The sequence below is a fragment of the Pogona vitticeps genome, chromosome 2 (assembly GCF_051106095.1).
Source record: "Pogona vitticeps strain Pit_001003342236 chromosome 2, PviZW2.1, whole genome shotgun sequence".
NCBI lineage: Eukaryota > Metazoa > Chordata > Lepidosauria > Squamata > Agamidae > Pogona > Pogona vitticeps.
In genome coordinates, this window is record NC_135784.1 from 148,585,831 (window position 1) to 148,610,657 (window position 24,827).

The 24,827-nt window shown below is 42.8% G+C and overlaps 1 protein-coding gene across 14 annotated transcripts in view; it reads right to left on the bottom strand.

The window, feature by feature from the left end:
- The window catches only part of ARSG (arylsulfatase G), a 166,932-nt gene that overhangs the window by 78,956 nt on the left and 63,149 nt on the right, over positions 1-24,827 (bottom strand). For all 14 annotated transcript variants that reach the window (XM_072990791.2, XM_072990789.2, XM_072990788.2 and 11 more), the window contains 4 exons: positions 22,724-22,911; positions 20,906-20,953; positions 18,340-18,451; positions 12,357-12,494 (listed from right to left, as the gene is read on the bottom strand). In XM_072990791.2, coding sequence (XP_072846892.2) covers positions 12,357-12,494; positions 18,340-18,451; positions 20,906-20,953; positions 22,724-22,911 — 486 coding nt within the window. The remainder of the gene's footprint in view (positions 1-12,356; positions 12,495-18,339; positions 18,452-20,905; positions 20,954-22,723; positions 22,912-24,827) is intronic.

The window sequence follows — 24,827 nt, forward strand, 5'->3', positions numbered from 1 at the left end:
CAGCACACGAGTAAGCGGGCAAGTTCCGGGGGCCAGACCTTCATTAGTTGCAGCTGGGACTGGCAGACGCCTATTCATAAATGAATAGGAATATCCCCATCTCTACTCAAGAGCTGAGCTTTATCTCAAGGGGCTGTTGACATCCCAAGATGCTTCTGATTAGTTTTCTCCCTTGTTGTTAAGTGTCACCTTAGTAGTTTGGGCCCTATGTCCACAGCTTCAGCCTCCACCCTTGCCTGAGAAACTAACGTTAAAACAAGCTGACAGAAGCCATTTCCTCTCCCACAGTTTGGTTCCTAATCTCATTAGCTTTCATTTCCCTGAAGTAACCAGCAGACGCAGCTTCTCTGGGCACCCTTCCTCTCTGCCTCTTTTGCAACAAGTCAAAACAGAGCTTGAGTAACACCAGCCTTCCTCTGCACGCTCCTCGCCAAAGGGCCTTGACCTAATGCTCTAGAAGCCACTCTATGGATTTTCTATAAATCTGTGTCCACGGATTTCCCTTGAATAGATTTTCGTTCTGTGAAAGGACTTCCCAACTTATAGGCTTCCTAGGTGAGTGAAGCAAAAGGAGGTTAAATACCAACACAATCATCACATTCTCATCCTGTGATAGAAATATCTCTTCTCTGTACAATGGGGTGGGGAAAATCTTCATTGCTGGGATGGGTGAGTAGATAGGTGTACTTACAAGAATCTGTATTCTTCCAAGCCTCTCTACCCAGCATTGACACTCAAGATGGTCAGCTGCTCACAAAGGGGTTGTGAAAAAGGATTTTCCCAGCTGTGCTATATGAGACTGAGCCAGGCATCTCTGACACGTAAAGCACAATCTTTTCCATTAAGATGTGAACCCTCTCCATGTTATCTGCTGCTATTTTCATTCAGCAGGGGAGACAGCTACCCAACATCTGTGACACATTCCTGATACAGGCTGTCATCACAGTGCTAGAATTTTGGGTCAAGTAGAGATGGGTCTTATAAAGATGGGTCTCATTTTCACAAAGAGAGGTCATACAATGGAAAAAGATTAATTGTATTGCCCTGAAGTTTGCCAGTTATGTATTTCCATTGCTCACCAGGCTCAGTCTATGTCATTCTGTGAGACAGTCAGAAAAGCTTAAGAGATAATGGTGGACCAGACCACTGGAGTAGAAGGAGCAAGTAGGTTCCTTCCTTCCTTCCTTCCTTCCTTCCTTCCTTCCTTCCTTCCTTCCTTCCTTCCTTCCTCCCTCCCTCCCTCCCCTTGCAGATAGAACAAAGAATAAGCTGAGAAATGAAAGGAAGTGCAGGGAAGGCAAGGGAACTGAGAACAAAATTGGGGAGGAAGTGTGTTACAGGAGAAACTGAGGAACAAAATTCTGTTTATATAATTGTTCAGTGTGGTGGGAATGCCCACTTCCCCATATATTTTGGGGGGAGGACCCAAATAACAATAGCAATAGCAACACCAAAATAGAGCAAGGGAAGGACCATGTCTAAGAAGATGGAATGGTTTCAAGTAACAGTTAGGTGCCTCTTAGAGATGGGCACTTACTGCGCTTTGGTTCATTTCAGCAGTTCGGTCCTAACAGTGTTGCCTGTGCACCCTGGATTCAGCACCCCACATTCTTTCATAGGCACCCAATCAGAGGAGGAGGGGCAGGGAAGCCCATGGTGTTGGGTCTGACAGGTTGTCTGCAGGAGGAGACAGGCTGCAGAATCTGGGGTGCCCGCACAACACCTGTGGGCCTGATCCACCGAACTGTGCCAAACCGCATTAAAAAAAATCTGCAAAGTGTTCCATGAAAAGTTTGACATGTGATTGGAGTGGGGAGTGGAGAAGACCTTCTGCTCAAAAGAAAGGTGTAATTGTGCAAGACCTTCAATGTTATTGCTTTCCATGGTACTGATCTACTAATACTGCATCTCTTTTGAATCATGAAACACAATCTGCTTCTCACACATATGTCAGCTCCACACTTCCCAGAATATTATATGTTATGACAAATACAGAAGATCCGTAAGAGCTTTTTCTGCTCTAGAATACAAAGACCAAACATATGAAACCAGGAAATTAGGCCCATATATTTGCTTGCATTTGGTCGTCTGATTGTAAGGAGTCATTGCTTGACTTTTCACTGTTTCCAGCAAAAGACAGTCACGATCTAAGGTAGTCATTTCACTCAGCAAAGTAAAAGAACAATTTAAGGTATCGATGGACAAGTCACATGAAGAAAAAATAGGCCCAAAGAAGCTAGTACATATTCTGAACCTGAACTTGACACACACAATGTATCCATATTCAAAGGGAAATTTGCACTGATTAAAAGGGAAGTTAAGCCATAGACAACAACAGCTTTGTAAATGCCAAATGACTCCAACATTCCCACACAGTAGCAGAATCTCAAAAAGGAAGAAGGCATATGGAAAAGGAGGTCCAAGCCATTTATTTAAAAAAAGGGGTGCATGATTATTATCCAGGCTAATTTATTTTTAAATAGCCAGAGAACATGTCCTGTTTTCTTGTTTACAGCTATATTTATCTGCTGAAACAAGGTCTGCTCTTCCTCCGGGCGCTCCAAAGGGGAAAGGGTGGGATGATGAGGAGGAACAGAGTTATAGCAAATGTGCGTGTGTTTGCGTACTTCTCTGGGCATATGCTCATGGATCTCATGAAAACAACGACAAACAAACATAAGTCTGCCTTCACGGTTCCCAGGACAGAGGACAAATGAAATGTATCCTTGCAATGCACCCTCCATCATATCAAATCATTCAATTGTCACTGCATATATTAAAAAGAAAAAAGAATATTACCTGTATTTCAAGTACAGTACTCTTTATACCCAATAGTTCCAATTTCTTTTCCTTTCAAATATCAAATACAGAATTTAGTAACTCATACTACTTCTTACACACACACACATACACACATATTCCTGTGAATTGTGATCTTTAAAAACATCTCAATATCACATCACTACTGAATCATAAGCCCAGTGCACTCACAAAATGCACATCAACCTTTTTTTAAAAAATTAAGAAATTTGCTTTTTGCTCTTTAAAAACTCACTTGTTTTCTTTAAGAAAAACTATTGATCCCCCCCCCCTTTACATTCATCATTACAGTACTTGTAAGATGCAAAGGCAATGACTGCACTTGTTTACAAAACACGTGACTCTGTAATCAGTGATGGTTGATGCCCATTCTGGTTGGTGGGAAAGGCAGCACAATAAACGGTGGTGGGTGGTGGCAGTAAAGATACATATTTATCTCTCTCTGTGTACGTAATATGCATATGTAAACATGTAAGCATATTACACAGAGACACATATCCACGCACATACATACACAGAGGTATTCTCTCTCCCCTCCTCTCTCATACACAGAAAGAAAACAATCCCATCAAAAAAGGAAGCCTGCCCTAGAGACAAACTGAGCAGTTGCTATGGTTGTCATAACTTGGTGTGATCAGATGCTTACGTTGTTGACCATGTAGGGGATGTGGAAGCCCTGCTCACAGAACAAGGACTCCCACACAACTAGAATACGCTGAATAAAAACCTGTGTGTTTTGCCCAAAATAATGGATTTATATCTGAGTTTCAGCTGTATTTCTTCAAGAATGGCTATCTACCTATCTACCTATCTACCTATCTACCTATCTACCTATCTATCTATCTACCTACCTACCTATCTATCTATCTACCTACCTTATCTATCTATCTACCTACCTTATCTACCTATCTACCTATCTACCTATCTATCTATCTATCTATCTATCTATCTATCTATCTATCTATCTATCTATCTATCTATCTATCTATCTATCATCGTCTGTCTGTCTTTAGATGCAACCTGACACCTACGTGAGACATAAGATGTGAGCTGAGTTGTGCTGCAGACTTCATAACTACAATTGGTTTAATTTTTTCCTTTCTATTTTTTACCCATCTTGAGATTAAAAAAAAAACACTAAACTGATGACGAGTTCTGGAGAACTCAGCCCTTTGCGCATGTGTGGTCTTCATAGAATTCTTGCCCATCACTGGACACCACTTTTACTCATAGTTTAGCTACTTCTGATGACAGAGCTTGCCACATTACTTTAAAGAAGCATAACATGCTAAAGCCATGCTATGCTTCTTATCTACTAGCACTCAGTTAGAGACAACTTTAGCATATCACTGTGCTCATTCTTCTTAATAGTAACTTCTCAAATCCTACAACTATCCTGAAATTTCAGACATATGTAAAATGAGAGAAACAATTCAGGAGCTGTTTCAGGCATATTATTTAAATGCTAGTTTTTACAGCATCTCCCAATTACTTGTGGAAGAACATTAATGGCCTGTTTATTTGGGAAGGGAAAATGTGGTCATAATAAGATTTTATTCAGTCCCTCTCACCTATGAATCTTGGTTGCCTCTCTTATTCAAGTTGGAAGGAAATGCACAGGAAACTGGCAAAGCAAAGTTTGGAGATTTAATCAACATTGATAATTTAATCAGTAGCTCCAGATGAGGCACTCAAAAGAATCATCTTTATTCTCCTCTCTTTGTTGTCTGCCCAGTCCTTTACCTCTTCAGCATGAACCTGGTTAACACAAGGCAATCATCAACAACATACCTTTTTTTAATCAACAGCTGTGAGCCAGTGGTCATTAAGAACTTAAGGCCAGAGCAAGATCAGACAAAATGAAACTGAATATTAAATTATTAAACTGTGTTAAGATAACAGCATGCCCTAATGAACTGTTTCCTGGATTAACTTTAACTTACATAAGAGATTAACCAAAGCAGTCCAGTTCTCATGACCAATTAAGGAAAACCCTTGCAATTAGTTTAAAAAGATTTTTTTATTAACCCTACACTCAGCAGTCTTCACCCTTGATCTATCTCCCTTGGGTACAAACTGTTCAGAAATAGTAACAGTAAAAACTTGAGATTTTCAAAAGGTCCCAGGCATCCATGAAGATGTCTGAAACACCTATGACTGAATGCTTTAATAGCTACTGGTAAAATCCAGTACATATGACGTTGCACATGTGATTTGCTTTTATGTCACATGACAATTCAAATATTACACATGCATCCTCTGATCTTTCCAAATTCCATTTACATGAGTAATTGTACATTCCCAGATTTATTATTATTATTATTATTATTATTATTATTATTATTATTATTATTATTATTATTATTATTATTATTATTATTATTATTATTATTATTAGTAGTAGTAGTAGTAGTAGTAGTAGTAGTAGTAGTAGTAGTAGTAGTAGTAGTAGTAGTAGTAGTAGTAGTAGTAGTAGTAGTAGTAGTAGTTTTATTTATATGTAGCATTTCTTCCAACAAGGGACCCAAAACGGCTCACAACATTAAAATTCACACAATTTAAAAACAAAATAAGTTAAATATTAAAAGATGAATTAAACAATACTGTATATGATTTAAAATACACTTAAAAGACTAAAACATGACAACATAAAAAAGATTAAAATTATCTGCTAAAATGGGGTTCAAGGATTAAGTTATAATAGTTAAAAGCTTTTTTCGAAATGATAAAACGGAAGGGACCATCCTGATCTCCCAAGGGAGAGCGTTCCATAGCCTGGGAGCAGCCACAGAGAAGGCCCTCTCCCGTGTCCCCATCAGCTGTGCTTGTACTGGCAATGGGACCGAGAGGAGGGACTCCTCTGCTGATCTTAATCACCGAGAAGGCACATATAGGAAGATACAGTCCTTCAGGTAGCCTGGACCCAAACTGTATAGAGCTTTATAGGTAATGACCAGCACTTTGAATTGGGCCTGGAAACAGACTGGTAGCCAGAGCAGTTCTTGTAACAGATACAATGAAAAAGCCATCTGCATGAATTCTCCATTACTGATCAATCATGTATTTTACCACATAATTTCAGTGAGGTACTAAAGCAAGGTTAGGGTCAACATCTGTTGATTTGATCCTGCTGTACAAGAGAAACCAGTTCCACCAATACTACTTCAATTCGCAATTCACATGCAAACACATACAGTAACACCAGAAAATACCTCATTGTATTTGGGCTGCTGTTTCTGCAGAGATAAAGCTATAAACAGTTAGAACGAGGGTGCATTTACAACAGCAAGAAGAAGGGAACAGACAAGACATGGTGCTGGGCTGACCATCCAGAAATCTGTGGCCTCCAAGTTCCCATCAGAGCCCCAGCCAACTTAGTCAATAGTTGGGAATGATGGGAATTTCAATTTAACAACATCTGGAGAAGTTCTCTACCCCTGATTTATAGGTTATAAAAGCTGGGGTTGAACAAAGTGCTAATAAATGTCAGCTGAGGTGATAAACAACATGTGAAAGACTGCAGAGCAACAATTAACTATTAACAGGAAAAGACATACAGTGGTGCCTCGCTTAACGATTACCTCGTTAAACGACAAATCTGCTTGACGATGAGGTTTTTGAGATCGCAAAACAATGTTTTAATGGGCAAAATTTGCTTCCTGACAATCGGTTCCCTGCTTCGGGAACAGATTCTTCGCATTACGATGATCAAAACAGCTGAACGTCGGGTTTCAAAATGGCCGCCCTCTGTGTAAAATGGCTCCCCGCTGTGCTTTAGGATGGATTTTCCGCTGCACAGGCATCGGAAAATGGCCTCCCTATGGAGGGTCTTTGCTGGACGCTGAAGTATTTAGCCCATTGGAATGCACTGAGCGGTTTTCAATGCGTTTCAATGGGCTTTTTCATTTCGCTTGACAAGGATTTCGCTCTACAGCGATTTCGCTGGAACAGATTATTCTCGTCAAGCGAGGCATCACTGTATAAAATAAGTATTGAGCATTTCTTAACAGACCTTGGTAACCTACATGACTAAAAATGGGTTGATTGACTATTTGTGTGATTTAAGAAATATGCAAGGGCCAAAGCTGAGCCATATAAAGTTTAGCCAAACACTTACCAGATGCACAGATTCTGCTTTATGATTTGGGCAGCACTTCAGTTAATACTAAATTAAATTACATTACATTCTTACTTTCTAATCATATTTTAAATATCTAGCCGCTCCCTGAGCTTATCTTGTCCTTGACCTATCGCTGACAAGACTATTTCGGAGGTTTGACACAGTCCTTCATTCAGATTGCAGTCCAACTCTGTATAGGTAAGGAAACCTACTTATCTCCTTCCCATTCTTTTGGCCAGCAAAGTGATAAAAAGCATTTGAGTGAAACACATATACCCACCACAGAGAACTGTAAGTCACTCAGCAGGAAATGCATGGTGTAAACCCTGAACATGGCAATATCATTTACTGTAGGTGAGTGCTTAAGAGTTGTTAAAACAAAACTGCAACTGAAGTAATGCAGATAAACCATTTCTAATTAATCAGAATAATGCTAGTTTTCAGTCCTAATCCTGACTAAGAATTTAGTGAGAAGAATCCAGAATAATATAGAAGGTTTCTATCCCCTGGTTATTTCTAAATGTTGTCCCTGGATCAGCTGAAAGACAGTACAGAGTTAAGAAAATCTAAACAGGGCCCAGGTCTTCTTATCTCACCTTTAGTACACTGCAAACTTACTGGGCCTGAGATAATGCTGTTATTCCATCCGTTAGATTCTCAAGGCTGGCTGAAGGTATTTATTGCTTGAGACAGAACACCAAATGACATTATCCCTGCCCCACATGCCATGCTCAAGGTGTACAGCATCTTAACACCTGATGTTTACTTTTCCCTTTCCTGGACTGGGACAAAAAACAACATGCAACCTGGTAGCCCCACTGTGTAAACTACAAACTGGAAACTGCATGGAGCGCTTCACATACACCAAGAGGATTACGGCTTAAATGACTAATAATCTGTTGCCCTTTCACATCCATGGGAGTCAGCTACAGTACCTGAAACAGCTGCACCACTCTGCCCACTGATAGTGCTGATGCTGCAAGCTGGATGGCTCAGTGTTTCCAAAATTAGTGACAGTAGAGGCACACTGTGTGTACGTAAGAGTGTGTCTAAGAGAGTCGGTCAAAGTGTTAGCGTTTTCAGTTAGATTTATAAATTAGAGGGTGCTGTCAGTCAGATTTTGTGAGCTAGTTAGCTCAGAGAGTAAGAATGGGTGTGATCTGTTTTGCAAAGAGACTGTGAACAATAGTATGGTCTTGTTAGTACCTGCATTAAAACAAGTGCCTGCCTATCTATCTATCTATCTATCTATCTATCTATCTATCTATCGATCGATCGATCGATCGATCGATCGATCGACCGATCGACCGACCGACCGACCGACCGACCGACCGACCGACCGACCGACCGACCGACCGACCGACCGACCGACCTACCTACCTACCTACCTACCTACCTAATAGAAAGCATTCAAACATTCTAAAGAAGAAAAGTAAAGGCTGGCGATTACACTGAGGAAATTTAAAGTTTGAAACATCATCTTTATTTATATTTATTTTACCTGCACACCGAACCTTTTTATTTCTTCACATTTTTTAAACATAAAAGATAATATGCTCATGCTTACTGAGGTTTAATGATGTGATTCACGGTTTATGTAGCATCACTATACAGTGGACCCTTGACTTACAGACGGCTTGACTTACACACTTTTTGAGTTACAGACTTCTCTGGCTGCAAAAATTTAGGTTTGACTTGCAGCCTGAGAATTGACTTACAGACCAGAAAAAAACCAAAATGGAACAAAAACGGCCTGTTACGGGATTAATCGGTTTTCAATGCACTGTAGGTCAATGGAGACTTGAGAACCGCCTTCCAATACGGATTAAGTTCTCAAGTCAAGACTCCACTGTAAAAAACCAAGGTGTATCTCACCAAAAGGGCAGTGTGAAGTCAGTGCTTAGCTGAGACAAAGTTTTCGCTGCACTGCACAAGGAAGCATCAGCTGTTTGTCTGGGTTGGTGGCAGGTATAACCCAAGAGAAGGGGTCCCTGTTCACACGTTTAAATGGCAAATCCAAACTTGGGAAGTCATTTGGGCAGTATAGTATGCACAGGTCATGAAAGTATATGAGTGCTCCAGGAAATAAACAATATTCTTACATGGGAAGAGAACCCATCCTGTATTTCCGTGTAAGCCTCTGATGTGCCTATGCATGTCAACTAGAAGAAATCCAGAACTTAGCCAGAGCTGCAAAGAGTACTCTCTCTTGAAGACAGGAAAATTCTATTGCATTCTACTAACTGCTGAGATAATCCAAGCATATTTAATGGAGAGTAAAAGGAGATATTCTGCTTCATGGCTTGGGAGCAGCTCGTTACAGGTAACTAGTTATTTTCTGATAATGAATAATGTACAGTGGTGCCTCGCATAGCGAGGTTAATCCGTTCCGGATTAACCTTCGCTATAGCGAAACATCGCTAAACGGAATAAAAAAAGCCATAGTTCCTATGGCTTGAAAACTCACCGTTCAGCGATGTTTCTTCATAGCGCCGCCATTTTTGCGCCCTCGTTAAGCGAGGGCAGGGCGCAAAAATGCGGCGCGGACCTTCCGGCGGCCATTTTGGAACCGCCGATCAGCTGTTCTCCCCGGCTTCGTTATGCGAAGATCGCTAAGCGAATCGCTTAGCGATCTTCGCAAAGCGAAAAAAACCCATAGGGGCCATCGCTGAGCGAATGCTCCAGCGATGGCCCAGAGTGCCTCGTTAAGCGATTTCATCGCTCAGCGAGGCACTCGTTAAGCGAGGCACCACTGTATCTGGTATTTACAAAGAGCTTTTTACGTGTAACAAGTAAAGCATGTGTAACACCTATCTACTTTTAAAAGTTTATTTTAAAGAGCACTTAATGGCATTTTTAAACGCTTCTCAATAGGAATTCTGTATGTTGTTTTTTTTTGCCATTCCTTTCCCTCTCCTCAGTGGCCAGGAAAGTATTTGTGGGTTTTTTTCATTGTATTTTTATAAATATTTCCAAGGTACAATATCAGAATTGACTATTGGGGGAATCCCATGTATCCTTTTTTGTCTCTTGTTGGTAACAACAAAGCAACCTGCTAACAGCGCGCAGAACAACAAATTAATTGTATAATCAGAACAATGAAAACTGCAGTCAGGGTGGAGAAAATCAATGACTTTTAAAAATCAAAATTGATATAAATCACTATTTAAACCAAAACAATTAATTTTGTAATTTTAATTTAAATAATTGAAAAAAATCCTTTTAATGTAAATCATGATTTAAATCAATTTGATTTAAACCCAATCCACCCTGACTGTACTGGCAACCTGGCTGCCAAGGAGTAATAAGTAACATTCTGAGCTCTGTTCTGGCCAGAGAACATAATGCTTGTGTAGAGCAGTGAATTATGCACAGAGGCTGCCGACAGACACCTCCCTCCATAGCAGAAATGGCCAGTGCAAAACTATTTACTGCTCTCACACAGTCTATGATGAGGCAGATAAACCTACTGAGATCCATGGGACCTACTCAAAAGCAAATTTGCACAGGGTTATCTCTTCTTGGCGACAGACTCACCAGGTGTGCACTATTAATCACACTCCGCTAGGGTTGGCGGCTAGCCATGAAGATTTTTTTTTAAAAAAATGCCGTTCTTATATGTTTTCTTTTTGTTGTTGTAAAAGATATTAAGTATCAAAGTATCATGGGAATAAAGACCAAGCTATGAATGTACTTTGATATTATATATCAAAGTATTTATATATCAAAAGTATTATATATCACAGTACAGTGGGAATAAAGGCCAAGCAATGAATGTACTCCTTTCTATACAATGTCCCCCAACACTTGCGCAAGGTGTTACAAAGGAAGTGCAACATTTGAAACCCTATGGCTTTCTCATTACTTCTAGTCTGGCCCAAGGGCTTGTTCGCCTGAGAAGCTGCCCCATTCAGAAAAGCAATTTCCACACTGGGGGGGGGGGGAGGGGGCATTCCCTCAACATCAAACTTTGATCTGCTCTCTTTCTTACATTCTAACTTTCTCTTCCCACATTTTACTGCCTGATAAACTCCTTGTACTAACATGTTATCAGGTCTATCCTGCTGTTGCTCATGGTATCTTGGGCAACAGAGGAACAACTTCCTGGACGTTTCTGGGAACCTTAAGCAATGGGGCGATCTGTTTACACGAAGAGAACAAAAATAGGATCGCTCCTTTCTTTGGTAACACCGCCAAACACTTCATGGAAAGAAAACCACGGTAAGATTAAAGGCGAAGATTAAGACTAAGATTAAGAAATCACAGAATCTGAGCAAAACTCGATGTGTCACCCCCACCCTCACTTTTCAGACTCAAGGGGACTCAAATGAAGACATTCAGCTCATTTTGGTCATCCCATGCAGAAAGGTGACTATGGCTATTTTTTTCTTTTCCTGGTAAAGCCTCTGGCTATGTCCTTTTAACATGGTACTGGGGCTTTCTGAGGCAAAAGGCGACCACAGTTGGTCAATAAACTGCTGAAAAGCCAAATACTGCCCACCGTTCACATCTGCCATTTTTAACTTAGATGTCACATAAGATGTTACCTGGACAATTCTGACTCTACAACAGGACTAGGACTGTGCCCTGTTCCACTCCCAGGACTCCCGGCCTGCAAAGAACTTATTTTTTTTTCCTTTAGCTGCAATTTCTGCCACATGCTCTACTGGTCAAAAATTACTTTTACAAAAAAGTTTAAATTTGTTTGGGGGTGTTGAGGTTCCTGAAAAACAAAGCAAATGTGACACCCAAGGTTAAAAAGGCAGCACCTGAGGGCAATTCAACTACTCCGGAGGCAACAAGTGACAAGGGACTGCTTGTTTCAGTGGAAATGTAACATTTCTGGTAATAGTATAATGAGCCAAACTTGATTCCCTGACAAATGAGTCTATGTGCATTCACACTTTTTTTTTTTTTGCTAACACCATGCATTTTCCACATTTATAATATATATTTTTGGTTGAACACTTGGAATATCTTACATGTGCACCAAAAAGTCAGGTATGAAGAGTTCCTTATGGAAATGATGACTGATGTCCAAAGAAACAAACTTTAAAACATGAGTTGTCCAATTGGCTCATTTGTATCTAGCACAGCTTAATTTAAGCCACAATAGTTTGTACATAACAAGCCCCTTTTGCAGAAAGTGCAACTAAATTTCAAGTAAAACGATACCCTTCCAAGGCTCTGCCAATAAGCTAATATGTGAATCCAGTGCTTCACTGTGACTTGTTCAGCCTCACATGTCCAGCTTAAACCATGGTTTCCTGTTACCTGCAAAATGGCCCAAAGCTAAACTGTACTTGGTTAAAAATGGAAACAACCCCTTCCAGCCTCTTTCTTGCTGAGGCACATTTCCATAAAGCTAAACCAAAGTTTACCACAACAAGGTAATTAACTACATAGACGTCCTCACCTTGAATGGTTGATGAACTGGATGGCTTTCTCTGTATATTTTGCAGTCAGGCTGGCTAGATCAACAGGCTGTTGGACAATTACATGGTTTTCAAAAAGAGGAACTGCAACCTCTGAATAGCAGCTTTTCTGATGGTTACTGTAAAAAAAGCCCATAAAACATTATTTAAAGAAAAAGTTATGAACATGTTACTGCAGGTTTAAACTGCCTACTTAATTTAGTTGGACAAAGCACTGTTGCCCAGCATGTTACATTGCACTTGATTAGGTCTACTGAATCAATGGGGATTTAGAGAGTTCTCCTCTGTAAGTTTCATTTATTCAAACTGGCTTACTCTAACAGCAGCTTCGTATGCTAAAATAAGTGTTAGAATAGTCTCATTTGAATCAATTGAGCTTATGGAGGAGTTAAGTCAATAAATCCCCACTGATTCAATGTTCCTACTCTAGCACAATTTCCTGTGCTAAGCAACAGGATTTTAGCCACTGGTACACATAAGGTACAAATGTCTACACAAATACAATAGAGGTTCATCAAACTTTGAAGAGTGTAGGAAGAATGAATAAAGAAAATTTCCCCTCTTGTATCTTCAGACATATGTAACACTAGGGCTTAGGACCATCAACGAAACTGAATGGCAACTGACTAAGAAGAGACAAAAGGCCTTGTTTGCACCACAGATAATGATTATGCAAAACTGACAGTCACAGGAGGTAAGGATGATCACTACTTTGGACTACTCTTAGGAGATTTACTTAAACCAGATCTATCAGTAGGTACTACATACATACGAGGGCTAAATATTCAGAGGAAGTAACCTATACAGCAGGTGGAGGAAATCTAACAGAAGTGAGGGAGCAGACCTTCTCCACAGACACCTCTGCCTAATGACACCATCCAACTCCCAAAGAAAGCACCAGCCAGAGCTTCTCTGGTCAGCACCTGAGGTGGACACCTATCTTAACTCCAGACAGTCCCTACATGGAAGAGAAGCCAGGATCCTGACAGAGATGACAGTTGGAAGACAGCTCTCTCCAGCTGGTGCCTCCGCGATGTCAGTTTCCTCTGCTTACCCCTTGTATCCACTTTAGAGGACACTGAACCGTGTCACTTCCAGGAAAGCTCAATGCCATGTGGTGCAAACCCAGCAAGCTTCACCCACCAATGCGTAAGCCCATGGGGGAAGGTGTAGGGCAGATGAAGGTCTGCTCAAGTCATGCGCCCAGAGAACAGCCAAACTCACCTGGCCCTGGGCTTGCTCTCTGTGGGTAAAGACGGGCTGGGTAAAGCAGTAAGTCAAGCAGCCTTAAGGAATCTTTGCCAAGGCCATGCAGGTCAGACAGGAGCTTGATTGACTTTTGATCTTCCACTCATGGTTGAGAGATAGAGATAAAAGGCTAAAGGGTGCGGCCTCCAGAAGGGATCGCTCCTTCCCAAAATACATTATGGGTCAAAGAGGGGAGTTCAAAAGGTCAGATGGGGTTCACAAAGCAAAGATTCCTCATCCCAATTATAAGGAACTTCTCAACTTTTAATCCTTATGTAGACAAAACAGCATCTCCCACAAAAGGAAGGGATTAACAAGCTTCAGAAAACCACCCATGAGGTACCTGAGGCAATTACCTCAGGAGGTGGTGAGCACTCCAATGCTGGAGGCATTCAAGAGAAAATTGGCCAACCATCTGTCAGATTTGCTTTGATTTGGATTCCTGCCTTGAGCAGGAGATTGGACCCGATGGCATTATAGGCTTTTCCCAACTCAATTATTCTATTATTTTATAATTCTATATGTATTACTTCAAAATACAGTATGCTGCCACTGATGCTTGGACTCTTCTGATCATTTTGTTGAGGGGTAAAGTCCACAGTTCTGCCCCAAAGTCCTGGCACCACCAGCAGCAATATACAAATCTTGTGGGGAAGAGACAACAAAGGAGAAAACCAACCCACCCCATAACAGTTTCACAAAGTAAGGAGAGTAGAAGAGAATTTCTTAAAGGAAAAATGGCTGTCAGGAACACTGAATACCTGTTGCAGTTCCTTACTGATGTGCCTTACATTTTTACAAAAATAATAATAATATATTGTTCGAAAAAGAAAGACAAACTGTTTACCAGTAACTGTGAATTTACACACACAGGTTTCATATCTGCAACAAACAACCATCAGAACATTTGAGAACTGAGAAAATTTTTTAGCAGAAGCTCTATCCCTTCTCTGGACATGTAGCCCCTCTTGTGGCAAGCCACCATCCTCACTCCCTGTTGCATGTCCTCCACACAGAACAGACATGGCAGACATCCTGAGGGGAAGGCAAACTGCAATATGTTAATTCACAGACTTGAAGGAACACCAAGTAAGCAACCTGTCCTTCTTCTTTGTAGTATCTGTGAATCATACATATGATGACTAGCAAGCTCACTTACTGGAGCAAAAAAGATGCCAGTCAAGGACAGAAGGCTTAGGTGAACACCACTGACAAAAAACAAAATGGGACCCTCTAGGAAACCTTTTATCGTGGAGGTAGGCAACTGAGACAGGTGCAAAGAAGTAGCAAAGTGTAGAAAATCTTTACACTTCCATAAGAAGCTCTGGTGGAAAGACATCTAATTTCTGGGAGGACTCACTTATCTCCTGTGATAGCGGTGAAGTGCCCTAATCGGCCAGGCACAAATAAGCACACACATGTGGTACACACAAATATCCAAGCAAGGAGGAGGGCCAGGGTGGCAAGGAGCCTCCAAAATTTTCCCTGAGACATGTGGAAGATTCCATGAAAACAGTGCTGCCTCAGATACCAGGGAGTGATTGAAATGCAGTTCACATAGTCCTCCTATCTTTTGACTATGATGTGTGTTTTCAAAGAATGGGGAGAAAAGGTAGAGGAGAGTGGGTTGGACCACCTCTTGAGGAAGGCCTCACTAAATAAGTGCATTTTATATATACTCTGCTGAAACAATGATGGCATTTGGAGTACGATGCTGAACTGAGCACTTTATGGAAGAGAGGCCAGACTTGTAACTCAAGGAGCACAACACCCAGGCAAAGAGAAATCAGCATTGGCTCTTCTGGGCCTCTCAGCTGCGAGGGCATTGGCAAGGTTGTGGTTGATTCCTGTGATGTAAATCACAAGCCAGGGATATTGCAGGAAATGCACCAGTCCCACAGATGCAAGGTTAGCTGAATGAGGGAGTCCAAAGACTTGCAATCCTGTTTGATTATTTGAAACATTTTAACAGCATTGTCTGTGGCAATCTGAATAACCTTCCAGGATAAGTTCAAATGCTCCAAATGTCTTTACCACCACCAGGAGTTTAAAGCAAACTGGTATAATGCTGAAACATTGCAGGTGTCCACCAGGTATGCACCGTAACGCCTTTGCAATGGGCATCATCCCAACATAAATGCATCAGTGGTGACTAAAATGGAGGGTGTGGGCGAGCCAAAAAGGTATTCCACAATGGTTTCTGAACAACTGCCACTGAAGACCTTGTTGTACATATGAGGGTATCAGCTGACACTTGGCCAGATGATCCAAGGTAAAAGGAAAGTCATGAAGAACCAGGCAGAATGTATGCTGAACTAAAGGCAGGACAAGAGAACTACTGTTGTGGTCAAACCACAAGTCCAAGGAGTCTTTGAACTGTGTGCACAAAATAAACGAGGGAACAAACCCTTCTCTCAGTGAGGATGGGCCTGATCTATGGAGAGGCAGCTACTTCAGACATACTGAAGGGACCAGGAATGGAACAAAGTGGATTTTTCAAGTCTGACCCTGAGACATAGTCTATTGCACTGGTTCTTAACCTTGGGTTACTCAGGAGTTTTGGACTGCAACTCCCAGGAGCCTTCACCGCCAACTGTGCTGGCTGGGGTTTCTGGGAGTTGCAGTTCAAAAACATCCGAGTAACAAAGGTTAAGAACCACTGGTCTATTGAATCGGGAGACTGAATACCACATCCATCAATAGCTTGGGACTGGAGGAGGACAACAGCAGCCGGTCACTGGTGTAAGGGAGGAGGGAGATTCCTCTGGTCCTCAGAAAGCAAACTACAGATGCCATGCACCTGCTGAACGCATGGGGGCTGCAGTAAGACTGAAAAGTAGAAGCCTGAATTGAAAACATTTGATTTCAAGGGCAAAGTGGAGAAATCAGCATGATGCACAAGAAAGTGGGTGCAAAGAATCTCCAGGCTAAAGACAGTGTTTCGAGGTGGAAGAGAATGGCTTGGTGGAGTAGGAGCTGGACTGAAACTGCTGCTTGAAGGCACATTGTTTTTGGAACTAATGGCTGAGATTCTCCAGTCCCCAAGGAGGTAAACTAGCAAAGTAAAATCGCTGACAAGACTGGTATCCAAGCCTGGTAAATGCTGACCTGTACAGAGAGTGCAGTGGAGAAACAAAAGAAACAATAGTCAAGGAGATCAATCTTGTGACCTCTCTTGTCCAGAGGCATGAAGTGTGATTTGTCCTTCCCCTTGGACAACGACAGCATTTGGAGGTGGGTGTTACAACAAGAAGGTATTTGCACCTGAAGCCTGTAAATGGCGATGGCTGAACCAATGATGTGGCGTTGGCCTGAAGCGCAGGAGGGTTGGGAATCTATTCTTTGCCCTTCTTTCTCTCTTTCTTTGGGACAAAGTCCCTCGCCACAGAACATTTGGGCTTGTCACAGGATTGATGCTAAGCTACCTGTGAACACCAAGGCAGGTAACCTCTACTGACACAGGTGCGGTTGGCCGAAGCCTGCACTCCATTGCCATACTGGAGTCCCCAATACTGGGGAGGACAAAATGGACATGGAAGACATCTTGGAAGCTGGTGTAAAAATAGGCTTCAGCAATCAAAAGTTTCTTGGAAAGAGAAAAAGATGTAATACAACTGATCAGCTATCTGAGGTGACTTCTCCAAAGCATGGAAAGTTTCAACATCACTTTCTGATGAATCCTTGGCAGAGAGAGCAAGCGTGGATTGGGTGACCAGCTCTGAGGGAAAAGTTCTTGGTGTGCTCATCATATTGGGCAATCTTCTGGCACAATGTTTTTTGTTGTTGTTTTGATATTCTAAAGAATTCGAGGAAAGAAAACCACCTAAGAACAAGAACTAACAAGGGAAAAGAAAAATGGAAAAAAATACTCAGCAAAAGAAAACAATGTTCCTTTGGACAGAAAGGAACCGAGGGGGCTGCCTCAAGAGCAGCTATGGATGTGCAGTATGGGAAAGGAAAGGCCCTACCCAAAATTTTACTCAGCACTCAAAAGTTCCAGTGGTGCTCACAGCAGATGCAAGACCCATCCATAGGCATGATTCACAGAGGCCACAAAGAAGAAAAACAAGGTTTGAAGGACAGGGGGGAAAAAAGATAAATTTCACCGACAGCACTTGAACACAGCTATCGCGCGGGAATAAAGGGAGCCACCATTACTATGAGCTATGGCTCCGTCCAAGTGCAATAGCCCATATGAAGCACGTCTACTCGACAGCCTTTAGCATTTTGTCCCTGTGAAATGAGGCACCTCTAGCCACGCAGAGGGACTGCAATTAGAAAGTCACTCTCTGAAAGGAAGATGGCACTCGGGAGGGTCTACTTCATCCTCCAGGGTGCCATCTGGTTCCTTGAGTGTATTTTTCATGGATTTAGATCAAGAGCAACAAGGCCATGTTAGAGAGGAGGTTCTCTAGAATAGTGGTTCCCAACCTTGGGCCTCCAGATGTTCTTGGACTTCAACTCCCAGAGTGGTCCTATGTGATTCAGATAGACAGGATATAAATTAAAATAAATAAATAAATAAATAAATAAATAAATCTTGGCCAGCAGAGGTGGTGGTTCTAGTCCAAGAACATCTGGAGGCCCAAGGTTGGGAACCACTGCTTGCTTGGCTCACCATCCACTAGAGTCCAAGCTGGTTTTTTTAAAATAGAAGTGGAACAGGAGGCAGGTGACAGACAGGAATCTCTTTGAATGTCAGCAACAAAACCATACCTTCCCGTCATAGGGTTCCGTGCGCAAGCTGGGCAGGGAGGCAAATTATAGCCTGGTGTGTCTGTGCATCCCATATCATGGCTGTAGGGTATCCCGAAGTAATAATCAAACCCTAGGATTAAAGGCAAAATATTAGCCTTTGCAAGGCCACCCATTTTTCTTCAGAAAACATTTGCCATTATCTTATAGAAATGCTGTATACTGTTATGTACTTGTACCCCAATTTTGTAATACATTTCAATGGCTCTACTCCTAATCTTGTTCAGTTTCCTTAAAAGCCAGTCACACAACAATTACGGTGACTGAAATCCAGGAGTAAGTTGCAACTAGAGTAGGCCCATGGAATCAGCTGAACTCACATAAGGGTTGGCTTACCAAATCCCCAACAGGCCTACTCCAGCTGGAACTTACTACTGGCTATTAACCAGTGTCTCCACGGTTTACTTATACATGGAACGATTAAACAACAACAACGCAACAATTCCACATATATAGGCTGAGCACAACATGAGAGTTTGCAGCACTGACACTCCCAAAGTATCCTGTTCCCCATCCAACGTCTAGAACAGTAGTTCCCCACACTGGTTCCTCAAATGTCCTCGGACTAAAACTCCCCAAAGCCTTCGCCATTAGCTGTGCTGGCCAGGATTTCTGGGACTTGCAGTCCAAGACCGTCTGGGAGGCTAAGGTTGGGAACCACAGGTGCAGGAGAACCTTTGGTGCTATAGGTTCTCCTTAGTTCTGTTTCCTTTCAGACCCAGTTCCAGAAAGGACTGAGTGCAACTCACATAAATTATAGTGCTTCTCTTATTCTTATCCAAGGCACAAGCAGCACATCCCTTTGGGAGAGAAGACAAAAGGGGAAGGGACATATGACCTGTGCCTCCCTGACTTTTCCTAGCAACTACTGAAACCTCCCATAATCAGAACTTCTACAGGGTAGTTCTAGAGGGTAGTGACACACCAATTTGGGCAGGAGTCTGGCCGGCTCAGCCCCACCAGGTTCCTACTCAGACTAGTGCACCACCACCAAAGGAGGACCACAGTGATGCACAGAGCCCGCTTCATGGCCAAGCAGGCCCAGAAGGTGGGGGAATGGAATCCACACCACCTGTGGTGCTGCTCTTCATATCTAATACAAATACGAAGCACCCGTGTCTAAAACCAAGTTTTGTTTTGAATTCACATAACTGGTCATCATGCTAGAATGAAAGCCTAAAGACAATTTATTCAATTAAAAAAAAAAACATGTTGTTTATATACCACCCCATAAAAAGTAAAGCACTCTCTGGGTGGTTTACAATTTAATTATGCAGGCTACACATCGTACCCCTTCCAAGAAGCTGGGTACTCAATTTATCAACCTTGGAAGGCTGGAAAGCTGAGTGAACTTCAAGCTGGCTACCTGGGATTGAACCTGGGTTGTGAGCAGAGTTTTGGCTGCAATACTTCTGTTCCACCACTGTACCATGAGACTCATGGTTATGATCCAAAATTAGAGGGGAAGCCCAATATAATTTCACATACTATGATCGGTACTGATATACCCCTTACATGCAGTTAAACAGAAGGGAGGAGCTTGCTTCTGGAAGCCTGCAAGCTACTATTGCCATAAGAAATGGATTGGCTCATTAAGGTGGTGTTCTCAATCATTCTAAAAATCCTACATTTCGATGGTACCAAGTTAAATCAGATGCCAATGTTGTCTGAAGCTGTGGTCTTTGCCCTTCGTGGCCCCTGCTTGTCTTTCCCTCACAAAGGCTCACATCACATTTTCTTCTCACTGCCACCAGTGGATTACCTCAATCCACAATATAAATGACGTTTGTCAGAACACTTGTCTTGTGAACGGAAACAGAACTTATTTATTGAAGTGAAGCAGATTGAATAATAACAGAAGTTCTTCAGATAAACATTGTACACAAGCAAATCATTAACAGTCCTCTCAGTACATACTTCTTTTCTCTTGCAATATCATTACCACCTTCTCTACCTATTTTTCTAACCAGTTCTATCTCTCTCAGTATCTCATCCCCATCTCTCTCTCTCTCTCTCTCTCTCTCTGACTAACCAGCCCTATCTCTATCTCAATTTCCATTCAGCCCTTCTTCTGCTAAGGCTCATGTAGGTACTGACTCTGCCTCTCCACCAGATATGAAAAGTAAGCTCATGTTTACCTCCTGATGACTAATCACCAAACAAAGGGAGGTGAGAAAGTTCCTCCTCCTACAAACAGCCATTTGTCAAAAACGTTAAAAACTTCTGCTTCATAGATTGAACGTGCAATCACAGGTGGGGTCCCTACATCACTGAATGCTTCTTTGTAAGATTAACATGCCCACTGCCCGGAAAACTAGCATAATCAGAGACAGTCTAGGTTGTAAACTAGCTTTCTCCCAGGCATGCTCATTTCCTACATCAAAGGCATGTTTTTATATGGAGAACATACAGCCTTAGGAGATCCCACTTGCAGTCTCAGGTGGAACGCCCAGCTCTCTCCATGAGCGCCAAGCCAACAGCGCCACTGGCCTTCCAGAAACCAAGAGAAATAAAATTTAATCCTTACCACGAAAATTGGGATGATAACGTCCTTCATGTCCTAAGTGCCACTTCCCTACAACAAAGCAATCGTAGATCTATCGTCAGCGGGGCAGTCTAGCATATGTCAGACACAGTAGGAACTGGATACAAGACTCAGTTCTTGTTATTGTACCCAGGGAGTTATGTGGGAAGGTGACTGGTGGGGCTGAGGAAGAGGCTTAACTCCTGAACTCTATGCCACTTCTGCCCATCAAACTAGATGAGCCTTTCAGTTTGTTGTTAAATGTAATGGGCACCAAAGGTATGACACAGGGAAAACAATCTGTCTTCTGGACACTCTTTCTTTTGGTTCTTCTGATAACATGGTTCAAGGGCAGGCGAAGGAAAGGAAGGGTCTAGGTAGGAAATACTTACTGCCATTCCCTGCACGGCATGCCCAAAAAGGAGACAGGAAGGTCTTGCATGTAAATCAAATATCAGCCATTAAAGCTCATATGCCAGGACCCCTTTCTTTCATTCACTTGAAAAGAACACACACATTTTTCTCCTGTCCATAGCCACCAGACAAAAATGATAAGCTCAAAATGGATTCCCAGAAGCTCCAATACAATCTCATATGCTGACAGCATTATAACCCTTTTGACTCTTTGACTTTGATGTGGCCCTGACTGGGGGGGGGGGCTTAATCTGTGGGAACTTATGGGCAGAGACTGGAAAGTTAGTGGGGAAGGATTGACACATGTCACATTATTCTGACCATCTTTTAGCCTAAAAGACTAGCAGAATGAGGGTGAGTTAATGCGGTTTCAAGTCCCCACAGAGCTGTGGAACTCACTGAATGAGCCTGGCCTAGTCCCCCTACCTCGCAGCCTGACAAGTGAGGATAAAGTGGAGAGAGGGAGAGAGTCAGGTATGCTGACTGAAGCTCACTGAAGAAAAAATGGAATATAAAGACAAATAAGCTACAAATACTAGTAAACAAACATACGTTCAAAGACTTATTAAGAAATCTATAGATGTGTATTCCAGGGTTAGATCCATACAGGGAGTATTTTCAAACACGGGAACCCATGCACCCACCCCTAGAGCATCTTGAGTTCTGCCACTTCCGGGACATCCAGGAGGATGCTGCACCTTGACTTCCTTGATGTAAGGAAAGCGCACCACCACAAGATTAATCCTACCACATAGTTTTAAAAAATGGAAATTCATATCCATTAAAATAGCAAATTGAATGAAGTTGCTCCCCTTGCTTAGGAAATTTCCTGTTTAATTCATAACAAATTGCATTAGTACCTAAGTTCCCCAAATTGCTTGTGGTCACATTTGGATCCAGAAAGAGATGCCCTGGCCACTGCCATCAATTGGCTACTTTATGAGGAGGCAGAATCACAAAACTCTCAGGAGCCCCGCCATCCTCTGTGTTTACAAGTGTCTCTGCGTGTCTCCTTTCTCTCTCTCTCTCCTTCGGCACTGTCTCTCTCAGTTCCAAGGCTATAGGACCCCCTCTCCATTCCAGGGATGCACTTAGGTGAGAGAAGGGCACATCATGGTAATCCTACAGGCAGCTTGTGGTTTGAACAGGGAAGGATCCACTGCCAGGAAGAAATCCAACTGGGAGGTTATCAATACTCGGATCACAGCAGCCAGCTATTCCCACCCACACAAGACTACAACTGGCAGTCCAGCCAAAGCTGTTAATACAGGATATTCTGTGTCATGGAAGCTACCTGGGCCTCCAGTGGCAAGCCCCCAACATCCCTTCCGCATCACAATCAAATGTACCTAAAAACAACCAAGTATGGAACTAGGTTGTTTTTCTTTCTGCAATGGATGAACTCACCTATCACAGCAGTGAGGTAGCCAGCTTCCTTTAGGACTTCTGCTAATGTTGTCTCATTCAACGGGAGGCCTCCCACTGACGTCACAGCAAAATTGTGGGTCACTCCATTTCGAAGGCCAAGGCGTCCTGTAAGCAGAGAGGCACGCGATGGGGAGCAGGTGGATGCAGCTGAATGAAAATCTACAAATCTATAGGAGGAAAAAAAGCCGACTTACTATTAATATCCTGCCTTCCTTGATTTTTTTAACTATTTATCTATTTATTTGGCTGTTATACTGCCCATCTAGGTAAATCTACTCAGGACAGTTTACAGTAAAAAAAAAGCAGTAACATTGAAAACATCAATTAAAAATCTAAAACAAGATGGAAAAACCAGGAGAAGAAATTAAGTAATGTCAGGAGGAAAGGCCTGCCTAAAGAGCCAGATCTTCAGTTTATTCTTAAAAACTCCCAGCAAAGGAGTCAGGTGGATCTCGGGGGGGGGGGGGGAGGATGTTTCAAAGGCAAGGGGCCACCACCAAGAAGGCCCAGTTTCTAGTTTTTTCCTTTTGGGCCTCTCTCGGAGTTAAGCCCCTCAGCTGCTCAGTCTGATTAGAATGAGTGACATGGGTAGAACTAGGTGGAAGAAGGTGCTCTGACAGGTATCGAGATCCTAAGCCATTTAGGGCTTTATATGTAATCATTAGCACCTTGAAAATGATGCCAAATCTAATGGGTAACCAGTGTAAGGCGGCAGCCAGAGTGGGGGGGAAAATGATGATATTTTTTCACCCCAGTTAGTAATCTGGTCACTGTGTTCTGGACCATTTGAAGTTTCCGCATCAATTTCAAGGGAAGCCCCACATAGAGTGCATTACAGTAATCTAATCTCGAGACTACGAGGACGTGGAAAAGTGTGGTGAGTGCTCCAACATCAAGATAGGAGCACAGCTGGGCAATCCCCCAAAGATGTAAATGGGTGGTGCAGACCAGACATTACCTGAGATTCCACAGCAAGCGCAGGGTCAAGATGGACCCCCATGCTGCGGACCACACTCTTTGTGGTGAGAGTCGCTCCCCCAAAAGAGAGGGAGCTTCTCAACCCACTGATGACAGGGGCGCCCACCCTTATGACCTCCGTCGTGTCCAGGTTCAGCCTCAGTCCATTCTCCTGCAGCCATTGTAGAACAGCTCCCAGTCAGTGCTCAAGGGATGTAAAGGCATCCATTGCTGATGGAAAAAAGGAAATGCAGACCAGAGTGTCATCAGCATACTGATGACATGAGGCACCACACCACTGGATAACACCTCCCAGAGGCCTCATGTAGATATTAAACAGGATTGGAGAGATGATCGAACCCTGAGGGACCCCACAATTGAGGAGCCACGGAGCCGATACATTCTCCCCGAGCTGGACTCTCTGAGAACGGTCCTCCAAGAAGGACTGGAGCCAGACAAGAGCCAGACCACTGATTCCCAACTCAGAGTGCCTCCCCAGGAAGATACCGTGGCCCTCTCCGATGCAGAACTCGTCCGGCGCCCTGGTTTTCCCAGGAGCTCCGGGCGATGAAGCGAATGAGAAGGCTAGAGCGTAGATGGAGGAAGAATCCGACGGACAATAACTGGATAGCCGTTAAGGTCGCAACTAACCTTTACCTGAATAAGGTGAAGGCTGCCAGTAGATCATTCTTCGCTAACCGGATAAGCGAAGCATCCAACCAGCAGGCGGAACTTTTCCGTATAGTGCGCGACCTATCCGGAGTTGGCCCGGGAGATCGGCCTCAACCTAGTTTTTTACCGGACCAATTTGCGGCATTTTTTAAATCTAAAGTGGAGGCCATCCGCCGGGAGCTCTCTCCCTTTTTGAATACAGTGAATCGAGCTGAGATGTCCAGCGCTCCGTCTTGCCCGGTTATTTTTGATTCTTTTCAGCCAGTTACGCCTGATTCTGTGACCAGAGTGCTTGACCGCTGTCGGGCCACCACCTCCTCCTTGGACCCTTGCCCGGCCTGGCTAATCAAAGCAGCCAGGCCGAAAACAACTGAATGGGCCACAGCTATAATAAATGGGTCTTTCCTTGAGGGCAGATTCCCATCTGCCCTCAAGGAGACACTCATTAGGCCCA